We start from the raw sequence: 27572 nt of genomic DNA, 5'->3' as shown, positions 1-27572 counted from the left end.
CCAGGATGAATCAGATTACACTGATTTAAGCCCAATTTAATTTAGGCAGGTTTTTAAACCACAAGAATAAGGACATTCTTAGTACATAATTAAACCAACATATACACAATTAGCAATATCCTACATAATAGTAAATGCTTAACAGCTTGTTTTGTGTTATCCTAGTTAATTTGTTTAAAAAAACAAGCTGAGTAGTTTTATTGTACAATGTTTGCCATTCTACACACTTCCAGTAATCAGTCTCTGTAGCAGTTCATGACTTTAAGATCCAAATTCAACTGTGTCTTCAGTTATTTTCTTGAACTCGTAGTTTCCTCTGCCATCCATATGCAAGTAAAACTGAAATAAAAGAACATATGTTATCAGCTACCTAAAACTTAACACGTCTAAACACATCTAAATAAAATCATAGTTTGAAGTAGTTTTAATGCAAAATCTGAAACTGAGCTAGCCAGAGGGTAAGCTTCTCCCACCTCATGTTTCATTAAATTCAATTATCTTTGGAAAAAAGGTTAAACTGGTTTTGTTAACATCATCTATCAGTCTGGTAACAGTCACACCTACACTTAATACTGCTCTCTCGGGCCTTGTGACACGTGCTTAAATGGGACACACTCAGTGAATTCATTCCGTATTTTTCCACACACATACAGTCTGTCTGTGTAAGACAATAGTAAAATCTTAATTTGGAAGAAGTCCATGTATTAGACATTTACTTTTATGCATAGATATTTTTAAAGCAAAAACTCCATGCTGTTTACTGGATTCTGGTTCAAATAGGTTTTTTGAGCCTAAAAAGTAGTATCTAGTGTGTCTTTCATATTTTTGAGGCTACTTTTACAGATATATTTCAGGATTTTTGGTTATTTTTCCCTTCGTAACAGCAGCATAGGAATATTTCAAATAATGCAACTGGATTATGAAAGTAAAACCTTCTTAAACAACTTACTAGGATGCAAAATAAGAGCACTTTGAATTGTCAAGTCAATTCAATAGAAAAAAAATAACTCAAGCCACAAAAGCCCTATCACCCACAGATATCCTAAGGAAAAGCTACATACATCATGATGCTTCCAGAGTGACTTTCTGTGGGAGACAGTGAAGAGAGTGATGCCAACCTATATGAAAATACAAACAACAAAACAGTTAACACCTCACCCATGAGAAATTATTTATTTTTCAGCATATCAGAACTTAAATTCATAAACACAACCTTTCAGGTTCCATTAACACTATATATATGTAGCCATAATGCAAGATTTTGCAGTAAATAAGAAATCAGGAGAGATTTCTCTTTTTAATAGGTTCTGTCACTTTTGATTTTAATGATTTGGCGAAAGGTAGAAGGAACTGGGTAGGAGAGGTAAGGTTGGGAGGCAGGTAAAACAACAAATCTGGTTATTAAAAGAAGTCTACTTTAACAGCAAAAAAGCCACAAAACACAAGAGCTATTAATTAATTATAAACTCCATGTGACGGTTGTTTCCTTGCAACTCAATACGTGCTACAGTTAGGGATGCATTAAGGCAAAATGGTTCTGACAACAAAACAAGGGAACACTTGATTCATTCTGCAAGGACAGCTTAACCAGGAACTCTCAGTAACATGCTTTAGCCACTTGGCAACTGTACCTCTAAAACCAAAGCACAAATAAGTATCCAAGTTAACAGATCAACAAGTATATGCAAAACAGATTTTAAAGTTGTCAGGGTATCCATATTAACGTGATAAAGTGAATTCCAAAAAATAGTGTCCATTCATCAGCAGAGTCCTCATCTAGTGTCAATTTACTGGTACAGAAGGCTCCTGAAGCTCCCACTTCAAGTTTTAAGCAAATATTTCAGCGGATGCACAGCTTTGCTCTATTCTCAGGCTATTTTCTCTATCCTGAGAATACTGCTAATCAATCATTAATGTTACTTCAAGCCCATTCTTTGCCAGGCTGAGGTGTGAAATTTATATTTCACATACCACTATGTAGGATCTGAAGCTGGATAGAAGAGCAAAGGAAAAATAATACTATATTTAATATCATCAGGTCTTCCTGAAGTGCTTGGCTTTTCATATTCCAAAAGAGAAGTGTTAATTTCCAGCCTTTTACTTCTGTTGCCCTGGCCAAAAGAAGCTTCTCCAACAACAAAAAAATTATAACATTTTAGCATGTCAAGTGAAGGATCAAATAATCTGAGTCTATCTGAAAAGGTTACTTACAAATTAGTAAGAGTTTTCCAGTATACAAAGGCCACAAATACCTCTAAACTACCTTACAACTACAAAAACCAATTACTGAATCCTAGTGTGCATAAAGGGTCCTTGCATGGCCTTCTAAGCTTTTTTTTTTTGTTTAAATCTGCAAAAGGCATAAGGAAGAACACTCTGTATCATTTTAAGTTTCCTCTTAACAGAGATAGAGTTGTAGAAACAAAGAGCTTACCTTTCTGCAGTGGCTGTAAATATAGCCTTCTACATCAACACTAACAGCACTGGTGCATTCATCCAGAATAGCAAACTGAGGCTTATGATAAAATAGCCTTGCCATCTGAAACACAAACAAAAAAGCTACTGTGGACTCAGAACTGCCACAAATAAGGCAGCGTTAGAATTTAAACTAAGAATCAGTATCCAAAGTTTACTGTGGCAAAGGAATTTCTTTGACATTGGCACTCACTGAAGCCTGAAAAATCTGAGAACTGTTTATTAACTTCACATGGTAAGGGGTTGGAACTAGATGATCTATGAGGTCCCTTCCACCCAACAACATTCTATGATCTCATTATTTTAAAAAATTAGAACTTCTGTTTATATAATCAAAGTATAAGGCATGATAAAAGGTCAATTTTGAGTACAATAGGCACTGTATTTTAGTCTGTTTTCTCAGACCCCCTCCTTTGGGGGGTTTCTTCTTTAAGAAAATATTAATATTTAGTAAACAAAATCCCTTACAATTCAGATTACACTTTCGAATTGTGTCCTGTATTTGTTAAGTATTTAGGCTTCTGAAACATACTGCCATTCTCTGCTTTTCTCCACCGCTGAGTACATCCATCCAGTCCTGAACACTATCCCAGCCTCCTTCACGCTCCAGGATTTGACCCAGCTGAACATTATCCAAGTAGTCCTTCAACACCTTTCATTGAAACAGAAATGACAAATAGACCTTAAAGTGAACTTAAGTGATTGAAAATGATTATAAAGGAGAATACCAGTGTAATAGTAGAACATCAACCCTGATGAATAATATTTATATTTTATCAATTAAAACCAAACTGAATGGAGTGGTTTTAATATTAGTTTCAGAATTTTAAGGTATCTTAAGCAAGACAAAGGGTTAGTGAACTAATTACACTAATTATCATTACCTGGTCAGAAATGCCTTTCTTTCTCTGGTCTTCCAAAGTATCTGGATATATAACTTGATCTCTGAGTGTTCCAAGGGTCATATATGGTCTCTAAACACAGAAACAAAAAGGTATGTCAGATAATTCTAAACACAGTCAAAGCAGGAAGAAAGAGAACATTACTGTCAGAGTACTTTGCCTCACCTGGGGAACATAGAACAACTTTCCTCTTACAGGTTTTGTTAAACGCCCACCAAACAACGGCCATAACTGCAACAAGAAAAAGGTTTAAACTTGACCAAAAAAGTCCAATCACAACAGCCCTTTGGATTCTCTCCTGTTTATTTAAAGAAGTTTCCTTACCTCACCAAGAACACGAAAGAGTGAGCTCTTTCCACACCCATTTGGCCCACAAATCAGAACATTTGCACCAGATCGAACCTAAAAATACAAAGCCAACATGTTAAGAGGGTAATGAGAAATTATTGTTGAAAGCTTCTACAAACAGTAAGACACACTGGTATCCTCATAGGCTTGTACACAGTACTTTCTGACATTACAGCAGGTAATTTCAACCTATAGTTTTTTTGCAACTAGTTTAGCACCAGTGGCCACTGGAAGAAAACACACTTGTAAACAAAATTATTTGGGGGGAAGTAGCATATTGTCTTCCTTACTTATAAAAGGATGACTAATTTTATTGAAATTTAATCATACCATATCAGCACCTCCCCAGTTTTGTTTTCACATGCTTTTAATAAAACGGATACCTCTGAAATTATCACCTTTGTTTTACATTTTCTATATCATAGAAAATTATATTTAAAGAGCCAAAAATCTTACCTCAAAGTTAAGGTCTTGAATCAAAACATCTCCATTAGGTGTCACCAGTGGAACATGATCAAACCTATTTGTATTGAAACATTAAAAAAATCAAACATTACATGTTTACTCAGAGATGTAAGGAATAGGGCGATATTTCATCAGTACTTCATTCCGCACATTGTCCCAGTTTCCAGCTACTAGCAGTTAAGAAAGTTCTTGAACCAAACCCAGCATTTTAGTGTCTAACAAATACCTACAGGTTGTCTTCCTCCATATATTTGTTTTATGAATCCTACCTTTTTCTTCCAAGACTTGTGAATATAAATCTATATTTGAGTGTGCACTTTATTTTAAGCCTATTGTACCCTAAAGTGTACTCCATTAGGTCTAGGATACATGATGAATGGCTTCCCAGCTCACCTCCCCCTTACCTTTTCTTAAATAATAAAAATAGCTCTATGATCTCCTTTCCCTCTTCCTCCCGCCTTTCCCCTGTGCTCCACCATCTGTTTTCCACATTGACCAGATTGATGACATTAAAAAAAAAAACCTCTTAACTGGCTTTACTTTATGCTTTTAAGTGGTACTATGCCAACAGTAAGTTTCTCAGACTGCAAAGAATGTGGGAACTGATTGCTACTTGAGTACCACCAATGATCTGTCCAAGCACAGAGATAAGCAAATATTTTGAAACTGAATACAGATTTGCCCCTGATTTTCACAGCGGAATTATACCCTAGAATCAAATCTGTAACCATATACTTCTAAGAAGAAATCTGATAAAGTATTAACAAAATTAGCCTGGGAAGTCATATTCTAAAGGAAAGCAGAAAATGTTACCAAAAAGATTAAGTCCAGACAGCACATGCTATCTTCTGCTAACAGGAGAGGTCAAGGATTGACTTACAGACTAGAAAGGCTGGGTGGGACTGAAATGGAAGTATTTGTATATAAGCTACAGTACAGCAGTAATTACATTAATAACATATATTGAAACCTTCTTAATAGTGATAGAGGGAAAGACTTAGAAGCCCCACTACAGTGAAAATACTGAAGCTGTGGAAACTTTGTAAACATACTTGATAAGGTTATCAGTGTTGATAATTTCTCCAGATCCAGGTATCAAGGGCAAAGCTTGCTGTTTGTCTGCATCTTAAATTAAGAAAAAAGTATTAGAGATTGGAGCACTAGACAGAGCTACATACATTGCATATTATGTCATATCTACCTTTTTCTTGTGATACCATAGTACGCTGATATTTGCCACTATTCAAGTCCTTCAGAACTTGCATTAATTCTGTAATTCGAGCTGTGAAACTAAAACCAAACAAAAACATTGAACTGTAAATAATTGAGCTTTAGAAATCCATATAAGCTCTAATGAGTATTCTGTTAAACCATCAAAACAACAAAGTTACTCAACCCAACACAGAATCATTGCATTTTAGAGTTGCACTAAGGTTGTCCAATATTCACAACATTTTCAAGAACCTTCTCCTGTCATAGCCATATATTTAATAACTTTTAAGGTGTAAAAAAATAGTTTGGTAAATAATACATAACTGATTTAAGAGCATTTGATAATGTCTTAATTAAAAATTCAAACTACATGCTGCTACTTCTCAGACATGACATTACTAGTAGACAAAATTTGCAAATCTTCAAAGATAAGATTTTAGCATGAAATGTTTTTAATTTATAGATTTTTAGTGTGTCCCAATGAAGAATGCACAAAAGCTTATTTTAACTCTCCAGTCATTCTTAAAGTGACATGAGACAGCAACAAAATAACTGTAGGAGAAATTATTTTATAGTATTATTGTTAAGCTTACCCAGCCAATCTTGTCATTTCACGGCCTGCTAGGACTATTCTGCCCAAAGCCTGAGACATTCTCAGCAACATTCTTCCACTTTGGTAATAATCCTAGAGTAGAAGAAAGTTTCTTTATGTGGTCTAACAAAATTTAAGTTCAGGAAATTGTTTTCATTCTGTTCTATTTACCTCCAAAAGTTCTGCATGAGTACTATTCTGATGACGTGGATCAGCCAGGTTTAAAAATGGACGACTAACAACCAGGTAACCAACCACAGTGGCAAGGTCTGCAGTTCAAGATTAAATATTAAGATACACATTAATTAGAGGAGTAAGAATAAAGAACATCAGTAAGAAGCTTAACACTTATTATTTATATATTATTTATATATATATTATTTATATATATTATTATTTATAGCAGTCTATTAGCACTGGACAAACACTTACATTTGGCAATGATAGTATCGATGAAACCCATAGAGAACCGGAACAGGATGAAGTTGTGCAAGTGTTCCACCTGGCAAGTTACAATAGAAGTAAGATCAAACTACATCAGCACCTGCTTTTAATACCTTATTATTTTAAAGAAGTTTGATTCCAAGATCCAGACTCCTCAGCTATGCCTGTGACCTAACTCTGATTGAGCACTGCACAAGTATCCCTGCTGTGATCAGATCTAACTACCTACACTTGAAACTAAGCAGGGAGAGAATACCAGTTATGGCAGGTGAAACAGAGGTATGTGGCAAGGAAAAGACCATTCTATCAGAAACTTGTTTGCTGACTATATGCTGCAACAGTCAGATTTAAAAATGAACTAGCAGGGTAAACACCAAGCCACTGTAATTTGATTTATATTAATAGATAAAGAACCACCTTGATAAAATTAAAGTTTTGTTTAAAACGTTTAAAAAATAAAAGGAGTCTTACCAGTTTACGGAAGGTTTTGTGGATAGTCTGTTTTTCTCTCAAGTTTCCATTATAAAAAGCAATTTCTTCACTAAACACAAAAAACAGAAATTCATTTTGTTAAAGACAGTTTAAAAAAAAAATCAGCCACAAAGCACAGGAATATAGTTCTTTCAGTTACCTTATGAAGTAAGATTTTGGGGTTTTGTTTTTTTTCTCACAGCAGTAGAACATAAGCTTATTTCACCCCAGCTACAGTTTGTCTTTTAAATTAAGAATATAGCTCACCTGTGAATTATAACAGTCTACATGAAAATGCAAACACTTTGCCCAGAACTGATAATATCAGACTTCCCAAATATTCATATACAGCTTCCATTTACACCACAGTATTACTTTGTCACTTATCTCGCCACCCAAGTACACTTATACCTGTTTGTAATAAGCCGTGAGTTGACATATCTGTACTCTCCTTCATATTTTTGTTCTATAATAGTCATCTTGCCAATTGGTCTCCTTAAACGTGTAAGGAAAAACCCCGAAATAATCAAGTAAGCCATCATGCTAGCTGGGCCCTGTGAATAGCAAAAAAGAATAAAAGCTTATCATCAAGACAGTCTCAAATTGTAACATCAGTATTTGAAATGCCCAGAAAGCACAAATCCCCTGATTCTCACCTCCCATGTGTCTACATCATCAATTCAATCACTTTTGCAATTCATACCATGTTCCTTTCTTTTGTCTTGCAGGTATTGTTTTATTAATTCTATCTCCAGGTGTCCTTTCCATCCCAGCTTTCTGCTCAAGTTTTTATCATTACTCAGTGTGATCTTCATGTCCTACTGTACTAGCTTATTTCATTGATAATTTCCTGGTCCTCTCTCATTTCCTTTTTCCTCTCTTTGCTACATTGTCATAGGAGTCAGTATCTCAATCCTTTTCCCTTCTTTGATGACACTTTTTTGGCTTTTCTCAAGTGGTCTTATTCTTCTGGATCCTAAGCTTCAATAAAACAAGGCTCCTAAACAGCATACTTAAGTGTGGCAGAGCACAAAACCAAAGGCATAAACTGTATTTAGTATAAACTACCTATAACAACTTAGTATTACAGAGTGCAATGCAAAGACATTTGAGACTGGAAAAATTACTCCAGTTCAGGTGAACCTTGTCTGTTTCTACAAAGTTTACATCACATCCCAGAGCTACTTCTGGTAAAAGCCTGAACATAACTTTTTTTATAATGTATCATTTACTAAAGCTGATTAATTATTTTATTGATGATTCAGCTTATTGGCAGGAAGGGGGGGGGAAGAATACAATGGTCATACACCTTACTGTAAGGAATTGTTCCTCTTTATAGAGGCTGCAGAGAAAGAAAGAACTTATTTTCTTTCTTAAATAGAAATCACACAAGATAAACAACCAGACGGATACTAACTGCTACAAGAACATAAAGAAGTTCGTTTCTTAAACTAGTTGATCAGATGCCCACAAATTGATTTTTTTTTGCTTGCTTAAAGCTAGAGTGCTAAAGCATGCAAAACGCTAAGTATAAAAGCCTAATTTCAGTATATCACTTCAAATAATGGAGGAAGCTATAATTAACGAGTTGCTCAGACTCCAAAAAGGTACAAGGCTAAAAAGAAAAAAATTGAGTGGCATTTTCGCATTGTAAGCAATTTACCTGAGCTCCTATTGCACTTGTTAGTTTGAAGATATACAAAACTATATCCAAGAAAGGCTGCAAGAGGAGCATAAAAAAAAAGCATTAGAACACTGACATAACCAAAATATAAAGCAGTCCAGAAAACACCAGCCACCCCAAGAACAGTTATAGCTCTGCATTAAAACCACAGTACTGGTTAACCTACTATGTAAACAAAACGCTAAAGCAGAAACAACCTCCATTACATGACATCTTCCTGAAAACATTCACTCAAGAATTAAACTTATAAGCACTGTGATCTGCAGATAAGGTACATACCATAAATACTTCACTGTTTTATGTCTGTAGTAAGACTCTGGTCACTAAGCAGAGTTGGATTGGACCCCATAATTATTTCTTAACTGAAGTACTCAGAAGAAACACTAAGCAGAGCAACACCATAGTCAGCTATGTACCTGATTGAAGCAATATTCTAATTTGCAATCATCCTGTTCCACACACACTCCCAAAGCTAGAGCAACCTAACTACATGTTTTGTAGCTAGAAGTTTCCGAACACATCAACACATTTTGCTTTAAACTTCTGCTTGTATAAACAAAGCAGCATCATCACCAGTATTGCAATGTATTAATTTGTTACTTGAGTTGCCACAAATAGAAATGCTTATTCAATTCAGTGTGCATATCCAAGTAATATCAGTATGTAACTAGAAGTTAACCACTGGTTTTCTTTTGAAACCTAACCAGCTGAGACAGTGTTCATCAGTGTTCAGTTGCAAAAGATGTGGCAAGTTCTTTAAAAGACAATTTATTGCAAGCTATAAAAAAAAAATATACTAAGGTGCTTTAGCAGAGGTCATGGAAACCACAGTGTGAAGCAATGCAGTATCATAAGCAATTTTTTTAGTACCATACTCCAGGCAACACACATGAAAATGCAAGCAACTGTTCTGAGCTCTAACGCCACAAGTGGCTAAACATTCACAGCCATTAATCATAGATCTCTGAATATACTTACCTTGCTAAGGTTTGAATACAGGTCCACTACACTGTTACAGAATTTTTCCACATCCTGGGTAAGGAGTTGATCTGGATTAGCTATTCTGTTGTCCAGGTTCCCCATTTTGTAGTACGTATAAGCTCTGAAACAAAACAATAGATAAGTAGCAGAAAAAAAAATCATTACCCTGGGATTTCAAGTAATTGGAAACCCCCCTGCTTCATACAACTGAGACAGAAAATAGTATGAACTTTAAGGGACAGTATTGTGACAACATAGCTTGTGCTTCTGCCTGACCACATTAAATCCTGTGGAACTGTTTAGACCCCAGTGTGTCTTAGCTGAAGCTCAGACTCATGCTGCTGTATGCACCGCTGCTGCATGCACCGCTGCTGCACTTTGATTAGAAAACCCTCACAAATGCTGCATCCACACACCTCACAACCAAAATTCAGTGCAGAAGGATGTAAACAGCTAGTCAAGTTCAGGCATCCAATTCAGTCTGCAGGATTATTAGCTCTCTATGGAAGCAAATGAAGTATTTTGGGAGCTGATCCAGTAATGGGAGCAGTAAAGGGCTTGCTTTCCCCCCGTCCCACTCGGTCAAATTGAGCCAACTTCAGCCAACTTTGCTGCCTTTGTATCTGTGACATTTACAGCCTCAATAAACCACTCCTCCCTAACCACAAGTTGATTGCAACCAAAAGCCTTTTCTGAACAGTACATCTGTAGCACCTTGTTACCTTCTTACTATTTGCTTTAAGTTATTTAGCTTGATTTTAATCTTTTTTTTTTTCCAAAACCCTTAAAACATTAACAAGACGTTACTTACTTAAGATATTCCTCATAGAGGTATCTGGTAAGTCTTACTCGGAAGCAGAGTTTCAATTCATTGAGACCATACTTCAGAAAGTTATTCACTAAAGAGATCTAGAATAAGAGACAGTATTTTGATATTTAGCTCCCAAGATTTAATATGCCTAGTTCAGTTTGCAGCAAAGATTGTGCCAACACTACAAAGGGAGAACACACCTGTTCTGAAGTCAATAATACTGTCTACATACATAAGACCAACCATATAGCACTTGCAGGACCACTGATTAAGTTTCCGTCTATGTTTCTGAAAACTCCAGTTTCCAGTAGATCTCACCACATGAAGAGATTTAACATAAAACTATGTTCACATCGCATACCTTCAGTTCTGATGAGCTCCAGAAAAGAGCCATCATTTGACTATCACCACCTTACACTGATAATTTCCTTTTAAGCCTACTGTAAACCAGGTATCTTTTTTATGAAAGTAACAATTATTTCTACCTAGTAAAGGTCAGATGTTGACAAGCTGAAGGAAACTTAAGAGGTGGCAGAAACATAAACCTTAGAAGCACCTGTAATATAAAAAACCAAACCTAAAAAAACCATCTTCAATGGCATCTAAAGAATCCCAAACCTACAATGGTGAAACATCATCCAACCCAGATGTCGTCATTATGGACTACATACACCTGCATGTTAAACAACTAATTTCCAGGGTCTTATAACACTCCTTATAGATCTTTTCCTCAAATTCTTAGTTTACATTTAAAATACATTTTAGTAAAAGGCTACTATAAGACAAGTACTTACAGCAGGCATTGCAGCAATGAAGTTGAACAAGTATTTCTTGAAATCTTTTCTGCTGCGGCCAATGATAGCACTGTAAATGACCATCAGCTAAGAGTTAGTTAAAAGAAACAAAAAAGTATAAACTAGTATGTCTTAAGTGGACAAATTCTCAGTGGATCAGAGAAAAAAGTCATCATGGAAACTTGTCAGCTGTATCAGCTGTGGGATCAAATATGACCAACTCCTGTTAAGCAACAGACTAAGCAACTTATCTCCCTTCTGCTCTTGCAGTAGCTGCCTGCACTAAGGGCTCAAATTCATGGTCACCAGTTCCTCTCTTTATTCACTGTTATAGATTCTCACAAGAGAAAAATAAAGTAGACCTTCCATTCTACAAAGCACTGAAAGACTCTCCTGAAATATATATCTGGGTTCACACCTCAAGATAAATTCTGAATTGCTTCCATTAGCAACAAGAGCTACAAGAATAACGAGGTCTAGAAACACTTTCTAAAATAAGAAAGCACTGCGTTTATCAATCTGAAGAGTAAACAGCTCAGTAGAAAGAACTAACAGTCCTAATACCCAAACAAAACATCTGGATGACAGAACCACTATGCTGCTGTTCTCAAGTGCTCTCTTGAATATTCAGGTAAGTGTCACATTTAAAGTCTTCAATGTACAAAATGTGACCCAAAGAACTGTAAGTCATTTTGTAAGCAAATTTTGGTTACAAAATGAAATTGTGTCCAACAGCAAAACTACAGTTCATTGAAAAAATATTTTTCTTTCATAAAATATAGGTATCCCTGTTAAAAAATTGCAATTATACCAGGTTTTCAAGTGGTTTATATGAATAAGCAAGCTATAAAATGCTTGAGTATGTTTTGATAAGCATTCTTTCTTGTACTTAACAAAAGTAATGTAAAAATGAGGAGTTTATAGATACCTTTCAATGACTGTTCCATTTTGAATCATCCAAATATCACAGTATGTGCGGACTACCAACATCACAGCAATAAGCAGCAAATAACCCGTCTAGTAGAAAAATAGAAGCATAACAGTTAAACAATGGATCAAGCTCAACACGTCTTTCTACTAAATGGTCCAACTGTACCTACCGGGAAAGAATTACCCTGCTGTTCCCAGCTAATATAACATTTGTTTACTCTGCAGGAAATGCATTAGCACAACTTTTTTTTTTACTAAAACAGTGATTATATTTTTATGGAGAAAGTTTGTGTCAAAAAGCCACATCGGGTTCATACGTATACTGGGCACACTGTGTAAGATGGTGGCCTACAAGGATAATGAATTTACTGCTATTCTTAGGCAATTTTCTGCCACAAGCATAACGTCATATAGGTTGCAAGGACCCTCTGACAGTCACCTACTCCAACTGCCCACTCAAAACATGGCCTTTATTAACTAATCACACCTTGCACTACTGATCAAAAATCTTTAAGCCCAACAGTCCAGCCAATTTTTCAATGGCTAGCAGGGTACATGGGGACTCTCAAGGCCTTGCTAAAAATCAAAGTTCTCTACTGTCTCTGTTCTTCCCTTATCCACAGTCATCCCAGAGAAAGCAACCCGGTTAGTAAGGCACGATCCGCCATTCGTAAATCCCTGCTGGCTGCTTGCAATCACCTTTCTGTCCTCCACATGGATGGAGTTCACTTCCAGGAGGATTTTCTCACAGCCTTACTAGGAATATGGTGAAGCTGACCAGCCTGTAGCTTCCACCATAGTCATTTTAAGATGGGAGTGATGTTTAGGTTGGCAGAGGGATTACCAGTAACCTCTTCTGTTGGCTATGACCTTTCAAAGTTGGAGGCAAGCTATTTCAGCACTCTCAGAGGTATTCCCATCCATGCGCTTCCTTTTTGTGAATGAGCTGTTGAAGGTCCCTGTTCAAAGCTGGCTGCCATGCTTGCTCTACACCCTGTACACTGGCATTCATTGCTCGTGCCTGAAGTATGTTAAAGTTCTTAAGTTCTGAGCTCAACTAATGCTGTTCAAAAGAAGTTTAAGCATTGTTGAAAGTATAAAAAAGTTAACGAAGCACACAATTTTATCTTGCTAAATTCTAGTCTACAAAGCTTCCCTGAGATGATGCTAAGAGTCTGATAAATTCACTTTCCAGTAAGCATGGCCCTAAATACCAGTTACAAAACCAAAATCATGGCTGAACAGCATGCTATTTAAAGATAGGAAGTATTTGCAGAGAAGTGTGGTATCTCGCATCAGATCAAGCAAAACCTAGATGACCTTTTAAAGGACATCCTGCAGACCGTAGTTATCAATGGACAGAAACAGCTGATTTTGTAATTGAAACCAGAATGGAACCGTAGTGATCCAACTAAATGTATATGTAGATTTTTGTTACATTAATATGTTACTATCTTCAAACATGTAGTACAATTAAGTCCTATTTAAGTAAGGTATATGTTTTGGTGTAAATTCTGGTATAATTACAAAAAATGACTTGAATCCATAAATGCTTGGTTTTATTTGTTACTTCAGGCAATGCTTACCTCTTTACAAAGTGCTCTGGGGACCATTATTTTCAGGATTCGACATATTCTTGCAATAAACACTCTGTCCACCATTGCTCGCTCCTTCTTTCCCTCCTTCTGCTTCACATAGAACAAGCAGAACAAGAAATGTGAGATTTTTTTTCCATAATAGATTATTTACATATCCAAGTTATTTACAGCTACCTTCCTTCGGCAGCATCTGCAATATTTCCCTCCAACTGAAGACTTGCTCACACAAGTTAAATGAAATCAAGCAATCAGGAGCAGATGCTAAAAGAAATCCTAAGAGAACTCAGACAATCCTATCAAGCACTTAATTTTTTAATTTCCAAGGATTATTAAACCACAGAAGTTTGCACAAAGAGCTCAACTTAATCTCTTCACTAACTATGCAACAAGTGCAAGCTCTGAGCCCCAAAAAAATTTACTCTAAGCTGTCTGAACAAGCCTACACCTGTTTTTCATGGGATGAAATCAGCTATCGTCCTATCCTTTAAAAAACCAAACACATTACACACTATGTGAACATAAGCTACAGATGAAAATTCAAGCTAGACAGGATGCTGTATTGTAAACAGACACTTTAATTAAAATTACTCAAAAATCCAAGCAATCCCAACAACTAAGGACTACTGTCCAGGCCTAATGAGGCATGACCCTACACATATTATTGCTTGACTGTAGCAGAAATGACAAGCACAATGCTTGATGTGCTAAATTCCTGAAAGTACCTGACTAAACATATTTGATGTCTCAGCTGCACCTGTTCTACTCCTCCATTCATCTCTTCAATATTTCTACCTTTTTATTGCACTTAAATCAACTCCAATACTTTGGGTAACAAAGACTTTTGTTTCCCTTAGATTTTAATTCCTTATTTGCTATAATTATATCCAAGATGGGCAGGAATGAGAGAAGGGTAGTAAAAATTCTTACAGATAGATACAGCTATGCAAAATGCAAGTGTTTATGACAGATAACTTCTAGCCAGATCTTGACTGCATTAACAAGATGCTTCCATAGACCTTTCTTTATCCATTGCAAGTCTTTTCTTCAGTTTTCAGCAAAGATGGAAGTACACAGAAGAGCTGCCTATTCATACCATCATACGGCCCAAGATTTCTAATTATGGACTCTGCTTTTTGGCCTAACTGTTGTATTTTATTTGAACATGAAACAAAAAACTTCAAATCAAGTGATATATCTTCCCGAAGTATACACAAAGACCAGGGAAATGCCACACTTCCTACCAGAAGTTTGAAGTTCTTTCAAAAAATGGTCATACTCTACATCTGTTTCCATACTCTTAAATAAAAAGCAAATATAAAAGTCATACCAAATCTACAGGCAGCTGTTTGTTGCTATGCATAAAGCAAAACTTACAACAGTAGTCCTTAAACATTCATAAGGCACAAAGAGATTATTCTTCCATTTATTTAACTAGCACAAGTCTGAAAGTGTAATTCAAACCACATTTGCACAATAGCCATCATTCTATCCAAAAAGCCCCTAAGATTACAGGCCCCAAAGCTAAAAACTCATCATATTACTTAAACTAAAAATATATTACATGAAGAAAGAATTACCTCATTGTTCTGCAATGCTTGTTTTCCACTTCTTTTACTGTGGAGGAAAAAGATTTTACTTGTTATTAACACACATATCTTTGGCTATACACAGCAGAATAACAAGCAAAGCCCAGGATGACATTGCTAATCTAGCCCTGACTTCGCAGCAGGGCTAGATTTTACGTTTAAACTTACATGCTTTTCTTTATACTATTGCAATGAAACCTTACTTCCTGCAACATTCAGTTTCATGGAGGGAAACTTAAGTCTTCCCTTTCATCCTGAGTTTTGTTCTACCTTGGTTTCTGTACCACAAGCACCTAATGATTTTCGGTTTCTAAACATTGCTTTGCAAGCTTGTCCACATGGTTCTACTGGTCACAGATGAAAACTGCATGAATGCAGACTCAGCAATCCAAGCAACCCAACTTTGATGTTTCACACTACCTACATCAGCCAAACAGATTTATTTTGCATTATATTTGACTTTCAAATCACATATTTTACTGCATGTAAAGATTTGTTCATAGACATGTGCTGCAAAGGAAAAGAGAAATATGTCAGATGCTGTGAAATCAATTCCTGCGAAGGTGTGCATAGCAAGGGGAGCTGGTTTTTAATTCTGCCCTTTTTATTTCCCCTGCATTTTATAAAGCAGTTCAGGAAAAACATTTATTAACTAATGCTAAACAAACATTCAAAAGTATAGCACTATTTTCCCCTCTCCTTTCACGAAAGGTAAGATGACACATATGAGTTAGGTTGTCTGTCTTTCCTCCTGACCATTCAAAGCACATGAAGTTACTGTAAGAACTTAAGTATGTCTGTCACTTAAGTGACAGCTAGCCATATTAAACTGTAGCCTGACATTTCTCAACCATCATACCAGAAATACTGAGATCAGACTGTCTTAAAAATACAATGTTCATACACTTTCAGGATGGTACCTAGGAAATTACAGGGAAGCAGAAACCATGAAAGGCACTGCTGCTTCTGCCTACAACATCAAAACAACAGCAGACTACCACACAACCAGTTATCCTGCAACTTTATCAACAGCATCATTTCACGCCTGTGCTTTAAAGCTCTGCAAAGAAACTTTCTAGGATGAAACCATGCCTAATTTAATTTATGATTATTAGAAAGATCTATGAATGTCACTGACCAACAAAGAGAAATAATTATTATGGAAGGAAGAGGCAAGGTAGCAGAAGCACATAAGCATACGAAAAAAGAAGGATGAGACCATGAAAGTGAGAAGGGAAGAGATGCCAGTTTAACAAGAATTTAATTAAAGGTAATGATGAGATAGAAGCCTGAGAAGAGAAGATAAAAATCTTGTAAGACTACTTGTGCAAATGACAGGACAAAGAACACGAAGGGCAGCAGAGAGCAGCTCAGGGGAGAAGTAACTTAAAAGTTCAGAAGATACGTAACGCTTCCATGGTAAGTGTAGAATAATATGGTTAAAGACTACATCCTAGTGACAGAAAAGCAATATATTGCTGCTACAAGAAACTTTTCACTATATCTTGTATGTCTTCTAAGTACAGAAAACTAACTCCTTTTTTAAAGAAATTCTTGAGTACAGATCAGTCCAATCACACGTGGTTTGGGGCTAGGAGTATTCTTAGGTGTGAGTAAGTCCTGATCAAACTATATGGGTATTTCCCTAAATTATTCATGACTTGCAATAATGCAAAATGAAAGTATGCTGCTCTTCCAGGTATGCTATAATAATTCCTAGCTTTGTTGTTTCAGGGCCTGCCAATGTTTGAAGTCACAACACTCATAATACCCAACTATTTCAGCTTTAAAAGGATCAGAAGTGAATACATTAAAATAGTAATAAGATGAGGCTCAGAATTATTCTGGCAGTTGGAATACTTTTGATGTATTTATTAATCCTTTTTTTCCTACAGTAGCTATGAGAGGTGTTCAGTAGCTGAAACTGATGATCCACTAAAGAGAAAAGACTGTTCAGAAAAAGTGATCTCACATTTCATTAGAATTTATAAAGTTTAAGGTAGATATTTGTAAATTCAAAAACTCATGAAAGAAACTTCAGCAGTATTTTGTTCTCTTTTTCTAAAAAAATTATTCAATTTCAAAACGAGACTAATACATCAATAAAAATTATATATGAAGCATGGATTAAATAGAAGCAGAAAATAAATGTGGCTACATCGCTCTAAAAAAATGCTGTTCTTTCTATTAAGAAAAATCCATTGTTATTTTAACAAGTAAAACTATTTTACTTGCAACAAAAGACTGCGCCATAGCTCTGTCTAGAATAAAACTTCCACAGGCCAATTACTGCAGAACTTTTCCTTCTCAAGAGTCTCATTTTTTCAGTCTGATACCTACTGGCACTACTCCAGACTCCATTATACTACTGTAGGACTTGGTGAGAATTGTGGTCACATTCTCAATGAATTTAGAGACTAAATAACACACTCAATTAGTCAGCAAGAACACAAGACTATCTGGTTACAGCAGAGAGCTCTAACATTTGGAATACATTCAAGCTCTCATCTACTTAATGCTGGAGCATCACAAGCCTTGTTGGTGAAAGAAGCTAAGTGCTACATGCTGTCCAAATTCTCTACTGTAAATAATTCCTCAGGTACAAGGGCTGCCTTTTAAATGCAACATTAACTTTAGTGAATACCCCATCGACATATTTTGCCCAGTTTGAGTTAAGCTGTGCTTTCTATTGTCACAGGAGTGCCTTGAAGCTCAAGTGCTACTAACACTTGACTTACTGATGTGGTAGGGTAATGACTATGATACAAGTCAGGGTAGTACAACTCATCACATGCTTATTCAATCAGTATTACAACTCAGGCAGCTATGGTGAAACTGCAGAAGAGCTCTACTTTTGATCTTTAGCATAGTTACTCTCACTTCATCATAAGTTACGCATAATGAAACCCTTCCTTAAGCATATATACAGATGCTGGACTGGCTGGGACAATGAAAGATCCCAAAGCAAAGCAAACTTCCGGACAGTTTGAATAGGAGTAGTACTGGAGTGACCATTCACCATTCATTTATCCCTTCTTCCTTCTATGTAAATTCCTTCTCCTGTTCTCTGGATTTGCTTTTTCACTTCCAGTCTTCAGTTCCCCATAAGTATTACATTTTAATCAAAAAGAATTCTACAGTTACATTACAGATACTAAAAAAATATAGGACCCTTGCTTTATGTGACCAAAAAAGAGGTATAGTGACAAAAATAAGACTACAAGAACAAATATTCAAAAGACTATGAAAAAAAGCATGGCATACACCACAAAGCAATGAGCCAGGAAAGAAAGTTACATTTTAGAAATTATGAATGCCTAACTTTGCAGCTTAAAAAATAACAAGATTTTAAACAGAAAAATGGCACTTCACTTATGAAGAGAATATTTTGAAAGCACAAATTAATACAGTAACATTTATGCAAAAGTACATGAAGACTTGCCTATTGGATTGCTCTAACTTACTTCTCTGAAATAATAAAACCTGTAGAAACAGAAAAGTTAACTTTCTTCCAAGCTCTTACTTTACCAACAGAATACAAACTTCTGTAGCAGAATTACTTAACTGTAACATCTCCAATGTTTGCTTGCTTTTCAGTTTTTCCACATGGATCTAAGATGCTTGACAAACTAAGGTTACCACCAGGCAGTTATGAAAAAGACTTGCCAACATAGCAATGAAAACAGACTTCTAAGTTGTAAGTAGATGAGAGACAGACTGACTTTTGAGCTTCCTTTTTACCCTCACACATAAGGTAGGTGGTGATGGTGAGGTTGTTAAGAATCTTAAGGTTTTCCAAACAATATTTGGAAAAATAGGTAAGTTTAGTTACAGTACTAAAATATACCTATTGATTTGGATAGGAATAGTTTTGGATAAGGATAAGAACACATATCATTCTTCTACAGCAATATAGACCATAAAGCCAAGAATATAATCTCATTCCACATAACTTAAAGCACTTTTGATTAAACTTCCAGAATGTCAACTAAGTAATTCTATAAATATCTTGCTATATGCAGTGGATGGGGAGATAAATAGCTTCTATAAAGACTCATCCCTATTAAAATAACAATTAAAAAAACGGCTTCCATCGCTTTTCATGGCCATCTATGTTAACAAAAAGAGAATATTGATGTGAATAACCTACACCAATCTTAATGGTGTCTCCTCTGACTGCTTTCTTTATATTAAGGTATTTAAAATCATTCTTTCAGAATCATCCCCTGTGTTCATGTGTTTTAAAGTCAGACTCAAATCAAACTAACACTTCAGTGGCCACCATAGGCACACATGAAAAGTTACTTTTAAGTACAGCAACTACTGCTTTAACTACTTAAATGGAAACCTTGATAAAAAGCGTTTATGACAGGAAGCATTACGATCAGTTTTGAACCCCCAGCACAAAAAATATTGCTAAACTTGAGCATGCTCAAGTAAAGGGCCATCACAATGGTAAGGAGGGTGGAGTACTAACCCTGTAGGAAGCAGGAGAGGGAAGAGGGCTTGATCATCCTGCAGAAAAGGTGGCATTGTGGCAACCTACTAGCCACTTTCCATTATTTAAGAGGCCACCAAAGACACAGACTCTACACAGAAACACAGAAGAAAATACAACAGACAAACTAAACCGGGGAGGTTCTAATCTACAAAGGGAATTTTTTAAATCACTATTATAACAGGTCATTGTAGCAAGTTGTCCAAAGACCATGCAATCTACCATTTGATGTTTTCCAGTTCTGACTGCACCAAGCCCTCAACAACCTGGTCTGACTTCAGTATGGACCCTGCTCTAAGGAGGCACTTGGTTTAAGTGACCTTAGAAACTAAAGAGAGAGTTTCAGGACTCTGATTTGGCAGTATTGCAAGGGCAGCAGGGTAGCACAGGAGGGAGGCAGAAAATGTGACAGTACCACAAAAATTCATTCTCCAAATAAGTGCTGCTCACAAAACTCAGTCTTTGGGTTTATCATCCACACCAATGAAGCTATTCTCTCTAAAGAAACATGAAACAACAATGGCTACTCAAAAAGGACAGTTCTCAACACTACTGAAGGAAGCAATTTGGGAAATTTGGAAAAGCTTTCAAGAGGCTATTGAGTCTAGTTACTGAGAGGCATCAGGAATAGTCCTGTGGTACTTATTAGCAAACAAGAAAAAGTTAAAGGATTACTGTCTCTAGAAATACCTGTCTCCTTCCAGAACAAAGTTCAGCGGACGCAATCTACACTGAGCGAAGCCTATCAACAGGGAATTGCAGATGTAGATAGATAAGTAAGACTTCCAGTTTAAAAGAAAGTGAAGAGGAAATAAGGGTTTGAAAGCTTTTATTTGTGCTTAACTGCAAAAAAAGCTACAAATTTCAGGTCACAGTAGCTTCCTTCTGTAAAGTAAGATGAATAGCTTCTGGTCAACACAGTAAAGGAAGGCTATTTCAGGTATCAGAGGCACTTTTCAGAGAGTGTTATCTCTAAACAACCTTTGAATTTTTATTTTGCAGTATGGCACTAGGTAACTCTTGTGGTTTTAAATGCGCAAGAAATGATTCTGTAATAGCTGATTTTTTGTGCAGTTTTCAAGTCAGTTTTGAGTCAAGATACCACTGTCACACCCTAAAGACATAATACAATTCAAATAAGTGAAGGCAGAATGCAACAGTGTGCCTTCTAACACTGTGAAGAAACACCAGCTATAATGAGAACAGTGCCACTCATAACACACTGATAGACAGCTTCACACTGCACACCCCACACAGAGGAAAAGAGTAACAGTATAGTTATTTCAGGTCAAGGACAGCAGCCTTACTCAGAAGCCTGGGCACAGTCCAAAAGCATGCCCGCTTACGCAGTACACCCTGAGCACACACAGAAGCCAAGAGCATGGTTTTCTTGGCTCTAGGTAAGTGGGTAGTTGCAGCATAACCAAAAATAATGTGGGGGGAATGCATTCAGGCAACCAGGAAGGGGACTCTGAGAAGGTCACAGCAAGCAGGGCCCCTGAATTGCTCTGCACTGATAGAGCTCAAAAAGCTTCTACAACCACTTGAGAAGGCAAAGCAAAACTGTTGCAGAGAAAAGTTTCAATAGAAGTCTGCATCTTAATAAAATAACACATAAAAGCCTTACAGCTATTATTTCTCCATAAGCTTGTGCTCTGGCCTGAGCTGGGTAACAGAAAAAGACTTTAGCTAGTTCCCTGCAAAGTGAAAAAGTTTCACAATGCCGCATATTCTTACACTAGATATTGGCCTAAAGAGCAACCATTTTTTTCAACTTAATAAGAGAGAAACCACTAATTAACTAGCCAGGTGCAAAACAAAGGCAGTCTGAATGCTAGGAGTAGGGCTGAGTCATCTGATTTCTCCTGTCTCTATACCCTCCAGCTGAAGACATTTTTTTTCTGAGCCTCGAGCAAGCTTTTCTACAAGACTGGATTTTAGATGCATTTTCTGGTAACCCTATCCGTATCTTTTTGATTTGGGTTTTTTGTTTGTTTTTTAAATGCCAGTGCACATGGAACAAGTAGCAGACTGAACAGTCACATTTTCAATAAACCTACTTTGATGTAGTTGCATAGAGTTGTGGGGTTTTTTTTGTTGGTGGTCTTCATACACACACACCTGCTTTCACTTTAAAGCTTCTATACACAGAGCAGCAGTCTATTAGTCTGCAGCAGCATAATTTCACCCTTCTTGTCAAACAGTTGGGGCACTTGAATAGAACACATCCCTTCATGCAAAGTACAGGAGCAAGGCTTACCTAAACATCTTCAGATCCTAAAGAAATAGGCCAAACTAAATCCTAAATATCCTGGTTTTGTATAAAATGACTTGAAGCAAGTTACAACTACTACTTGTTATGTTTAAGCTTCTGTTACATTTGAAAGCTCTTCCAATGTTTTCACACACATCCATCACTTCTGATGGTACTTGTATCAATTGCTAACAAACTGTAGGTTCACAGGCAGTCCAGCCAATCCCATAAATAGGACTTCTACTTCCACTCTGTCAGAAGAAAAAGTCTGAGAAGCCCCATGACAGGCAAGTGCTTAGGTTGTGAGTCACCCAAGATGAACTGTGTAAAACTTTATTTGATATGGACTGTGTCAACAACTCTGTTGACTCTCTCAACTCAAATGAGCCTTTCCCCTTGCTTTAGCCATGCCTAGCCTCTAAAGCCCCAAACACACACTCTTCTTCCCTTCAGCAAATTTTCTCCACAGGAGCCATGCCAAGCACTTGGGTTTCAGAAGTTCAATTTATACAAAATTTAATGTCCATACCTTAGCATCCTCTTGGATGCTAATGGACATGGCTGGGTGATCAGAGAGACCAGTGTGTCTAGGAGGAGATATTATTTTTTTTGTCCCCTTTCCATATATTACAAATTCCTTCCTGTTAACTCCATTCTGCGTCTTCCCTTTCCCTAATTTTACAGTTCCAATCTCTTTACCCTAATTCCTTCTATCACTCCTTCCAGTCCCTTCTTCCAGCAAAAAGCTGTATAAGTTAAATACATTTTTTTGAAAGTAGTCTAAGTTCATTCTCCACTTGTACAAGTACTTTCTTTTAAACTACATGGATATTCAGGAACTAGTCTCCCTAGAGGGATAGCAGATAATATCCAGCTACTTTATGTAACATCCCTTAAGATTCTACTTTTGAAGCAATCTAATCTCAAGCAATTATTCTGTAACTGAGGCAGTAATGTCTAACATTCAAGACAAAATTCATAAATCAGACATGGAATTATAGATTTCTGTGGATGAAAAGTAATATATAACTTCATCTTATTTGACATACATTGTACCTTACAGGCTTTAGGTCTTTTTCCTTTCACAGTCCTATACAGTATAGCACAAGGACACTAAATCCATATTAAAGAGCTACAATATTTCAGTGAACCAAGCTGGAGATGCAGAAGTGTAAGGGGGAGGAGGAGTGCAGGTAGGTGAAGAGGGCCTTAGCATTTCAACAATTTTGGCCACTTGGCACAAAGGTGAACCACAGTCACCACTTAAGCTTTGTCAGCAAGGCTGAAACCATTTGTGTTCAATTAAAATAGTAACTCGTAGCAACAAACTGCTATCCCCTAGTAACAGCAGCTGTTAAAGAGAAGTATTTGTGGTGTTCGCACACAACCAGGCAGTACTGGTAGTACAGCACAAAACACCATTTAGGAAAGTAAAGATTAGTTCAAAGTTTTATTTCAACACCTTTTAGAACCTGGAAAAAGATTAATTTCCAAACACAGTCATTTCAGACCTTGCTCAGTGACAGAGCCTTGAGCATTAAACTTTTTTAATTAACTGACAGGGGACAAAGTGCAAAGAATACCGATCTGCTGGTTTTCCTTTGTTCCCCCACTCTATAAATCTTTGTCTAATACTCAATAGTGGAAAACAAAAAAAAAAAATGTCACTGCTCTTTAAAACACATTGAGTCATTTCCCTAAATGGAAGCAACATTTTTCAACTGTCAAGACACTGCATATCAGTACTGGAGTCAAATTCTGTTCATAGAAACAGCTCATGTTAAAGTCATGATTGTTTTCTCCTCTATCATATATCCAGGATAACACAGTCTCTCAAACAAGACAACTTTTTATGACTCTAAAACCTTCCAAATACTACAGCTGAAGTCATAATTGCATTTACATACAACAACTTCCCCCCCTCACAAGAAGTAGTGAGGCTTTTCCAATGAGACAGACTTTTTGAGGAGAGCAACTCAAAGAAACTGCATTTTTCTTTCCATGCTTCACTCCAGGGAAGCAACATGGAACACTAACAGACTACTATAAGCAAACAAGTGTGTTGTTGTATTTTGGAGAATTTTAGAAAGTTAAAATATATTTTAAACTGTAACTGATAGCAGCTCTCAGTTCTGCAAAGCCGATGAGTGATGTAATAGCTCTTACACCTGTGACTAATCCACCTAGCACTAATTAAGTGATCTTTGACCTACTAAGGTAAGTTAGCATAACATATACAGCTTAATTATTCATACATTAGTACTTGATATGAGTTGTACTGGACCTTGCCCCTATTGTCTGACAGCCAAAAAGTAGGTGAAAGTTGCCTCTTCTTTCCTGCTATTGTAACTGATTATTCTATATTAAAAAACCAACACACACCCATTCCCAAGAAAAGTCTGTGTAAGACAACGTGTTTTTACACACTCCAACACATTTGATTTGCTAAAATATTTTAATTCCCCCCCCCTTTTAATTTGGATGGTGTTTCACTTTTCAACTTTGGCCAGCAGGGATATTCACCTATTGCTGACATTCCAGCAACTCTTTAAAAAAGCCCATTAAACAGAAGCCAGACCATTACTCCAGAATAAAGAGATGCAATAGCATACCTTATTTTGATCACAAAGTATGTATAAGCCTATTTAATACTTAAATATAATACTTAAGTATTAAACACTTAAGTGAGTATTCTTAAATAAACTATGTGAGGAAATAAGGTTTGCAGGTTGAATCTACGGTTGCACTAGAACCCTTCCATGGTTCACCTGAATGTTCAAGCTAGCATTTTGCTGCATATGTTCAGTCTGCAACATCCACCTTTGTGCTTTCAAAGCTCAAAACTGAGATTTCACCTTCCAGAATTCAAGCATCTGAAATTCACCTCACACTAACCTGACAGAACATTTTCAGGTATTATCACCACTATTCCTCACACAGTTTACTCAGTTAACCTCAGGCAGCAGACACACTACCAGTCCTCTTCCAGACTACCTAGACTGCCAAGTGAAATTCTTCTCCATAGGAATAAGGAAGTAAATTTAGGGCAGCCATACCCTCCCAACTTCTCCCTCTTCCCAGAGGCAGAGAGAAATGCAACAGAGAAATTAAAGAGTACACTAGGCCCTGGAGATGATATCATTCCTGCATAAAGCTTTACCACTTGTTATTGTGCATCAGCATCATATGCCAGCACAAGTATGCTATATAGGTCAAGATTTGGCACAATGACAATCCTTCCCCAAAGTATGCTATAATTTACATCAGCAACAAAGCATCAAGAAATGAATGATACACAAACTAGCGAGACTAAAGGCGGATGAGGCAACTGGATGGTTTGTCTAGGCTGGTGGTATAGGCAGTGTAGCTACTTCCCAGCCTTGACAGGTAGCATTCTGTAGGGCTCCCAGAAAGGTTTGCCTCACAGACCAACATGAAGAAAAGAATAAAGACCAGGATGAAAAATTATCCTCAAACAATAGCATTCAAGCAGCACAGTTGAATGTTGGATGAATTTGGTATCTGTGGCCACAATGTAGTACCAGTAGCAAATAAGCTGTGAAGCAGCACAGATGCATAAGTGGAACAATCAAGTTCATAAGCATAAAAATTATCTTAGCAACTACATTTCTCATTGATTTGAGAATGTAAAATGGCTCAAGAGGAGATTAACAAAGGTAAAGGATGAGGTATCACAAAGACCACAGATGCTCACAACTCCATTTAACTGCTGAATTAGCTGGAACATAATTCCTAAGTTACCTCCACTTCCCAATTCTCACTAATCTTGTAACAGTGTTTGCTCCACCTAATATGTAGGAATGGCTCAAATTTTTAACATTTTACCTAGCAAAATCCAAGATTCCTACAGGAAGAACACATTCCAAATAAAGTCTGACTTTCACTATGTTCACTCTCAAACTAATAGATGCATTGCAGTTAAGTCCTACAGATCAACAACAGAACTGCAATCAAAACAGTTTATTGAGACAATCCAGGACCCAAATTATATTTATTTCACAGGCAAGGAAATTATTTTGGACAAGTTCTAGCCTGCTCCTGTCAAATGAATGCTACTTCTAGTGGGAATATACTAAATAAACTTCAGAACACTGTTGGCCTTCCATTTACATTGGAATATGTGCTCTGACCTGAACGTAAACTAGTTTGTGTGCTCTGAGACCACTCCTCAATAAAGGCCAAGCAAGGTTGGGAGACTCATTTTAGAACACTCTTGATCTGAATTAAATGCAGATGCTCCCAAGACATCCACACAGTCTTATCTTTCTTACAAACACCATTATAGTACATTAGGTGGGAAAAATCTTGCATTACAGTGTCACTAACTCTCCCAGCTCACCACTTTATAGCTGATCTATACAGCTTTTCTCCTTTTCTACAAGGATAAGCAGAGATACCCAAAAAATATCCCTTCCTATGAGTTTGACAGAAGTAGCCTGTCGTCTCTAGTCCCATACAAACAATGCAAGGCAGCAAACACATGAATTGTCTGCAGTGTGTCGATTTCTGATACATGACAAAGTTACCTAACTCCATGAAGGTCTCAAAGGTATCGTGTATGAATAGAATTAGGTAAAATAAAACTGGATCGTTGCTTAATCACAGGTATGTTATTACTTAATTCTGTTGAGTAAGATCATTTCACCATCAAGATCTAGCATCAGGATAAGTCTGTAGCGACTACATGGTATCTAACTGTACTACTGTACCATACCAGACCTCCAGCACATGGTCAGTAACCTACGGCCACAAATACGCTAAAAGTGCACAAAGATTGAGCCTGAGGTGTATTCTTCATTTACCACACTTCATGGTACCCAAGTGCTCCACAGGAGATGAACACACACCCTGGCACACACATACCAGCAAGGCATCCTCATACCAAATTACCAGGTACTGCCTTTTGAAACGATCAGTGTCCCTTCCAGCCGCACGGCAGCACTAAAACAACAGCTGTGCTCCACCGCTCGCCGACACAGCCAGGGCATCCTAGAACATCCCTAGGAGTCAACTGCTCGTTAACGTTAGTTCACCGCCTGGAAAAGGGGGAAAACGCGCATCGCTCGAGCGAGAAGGCGGCGGGGTTGGGTACTCACAAGAGAGACATCGCCTGTGCCTCCGGGAAGGCGGGAGGGGGATGCAGCCTGGCCCCTCCACAGGGGCCACCTCCCCGGGAGGAGGCAGTGGGCAGCGGCGCCCCGTAACAGCGGCAACAAGGAGTGCCGCTCTGCCAGGCCGAGAGCTGACGAAGGCAGCCACAGCTCTCTCTCACCTCGGCCTCCCACCGCTCCCATCGCGGCTCGGCTCAGCCCCGGCGCCCCTCCCGCCCCGCGCACCTCAGGCCTGGCCCCCGGCCCCGCCGCTCGCCGACCCCGGCCCTGCCCGCTCACCCGTACTGGGCTGCTGCCCGCCGCTTGTTGAGCAGGCAGAGGAGCGCGCAGACGGCAGCGGAGGCCCCGGCGATGGCGGAGTGGCGCACGGTGAGATACTTGCTGTAAGCGGCCAT

The 27572-nt window shown here is 37.4% G+C and overlaps 1 protein-coding gene across 1 annotated transcript; it reads right to left on the bottom strand.

Moving 5' to 3' along the window:
* ABCD3 (ATP binding cassette subfamily D member 3) lies at positions 1-27572 on the bottom strand (the record flags this gene model as incomplete). The annotated part of the gene is made up of 23 exons (XM_084266072.1): positions 1-339; positions 1062-1118; positions 2435-2539; positions 3008-3127; positions 3360-3449; positions 3543-3608; positions 3702-3779; positions 4182-4245; positions 5243-5315; positions 5392-5480; positions 5996-6087; positions 6166-6263; positions 6427-6496; positions 6910-6979; positions 7321-7463; positions 8573-8629; positions 9572-9695; positions 10386-10483; positions 11180-11249; positions 12108-12196; positions 13696-13794; positions 15285-15321; positions 27457-27572. The coding sequence occupies 23 exons, from the start codon at positions 27570-27572 to the stop codon at positions 262-264; spliced, it is 1983 nt and encodes a 660-aa protein (XP_084122198.1). The 3' UTR covers positions 1-261.

This window comes from Gallinula chloropus, assembly GCF_964237585.1.
Source record: "Gallinula chloropus genome assembly, chromosome: 6".
NCBI lineage: Eukaryota > Metazoa > Chordata > Aves > Gruiformes > Rallidae > Gallinula > Gallinula chloropus.
The sequence above is the reverse complement of the archived record's forward strand: the minus strand, read 5'-3'. Positions and strand labels throughout refer to the sequence as shown.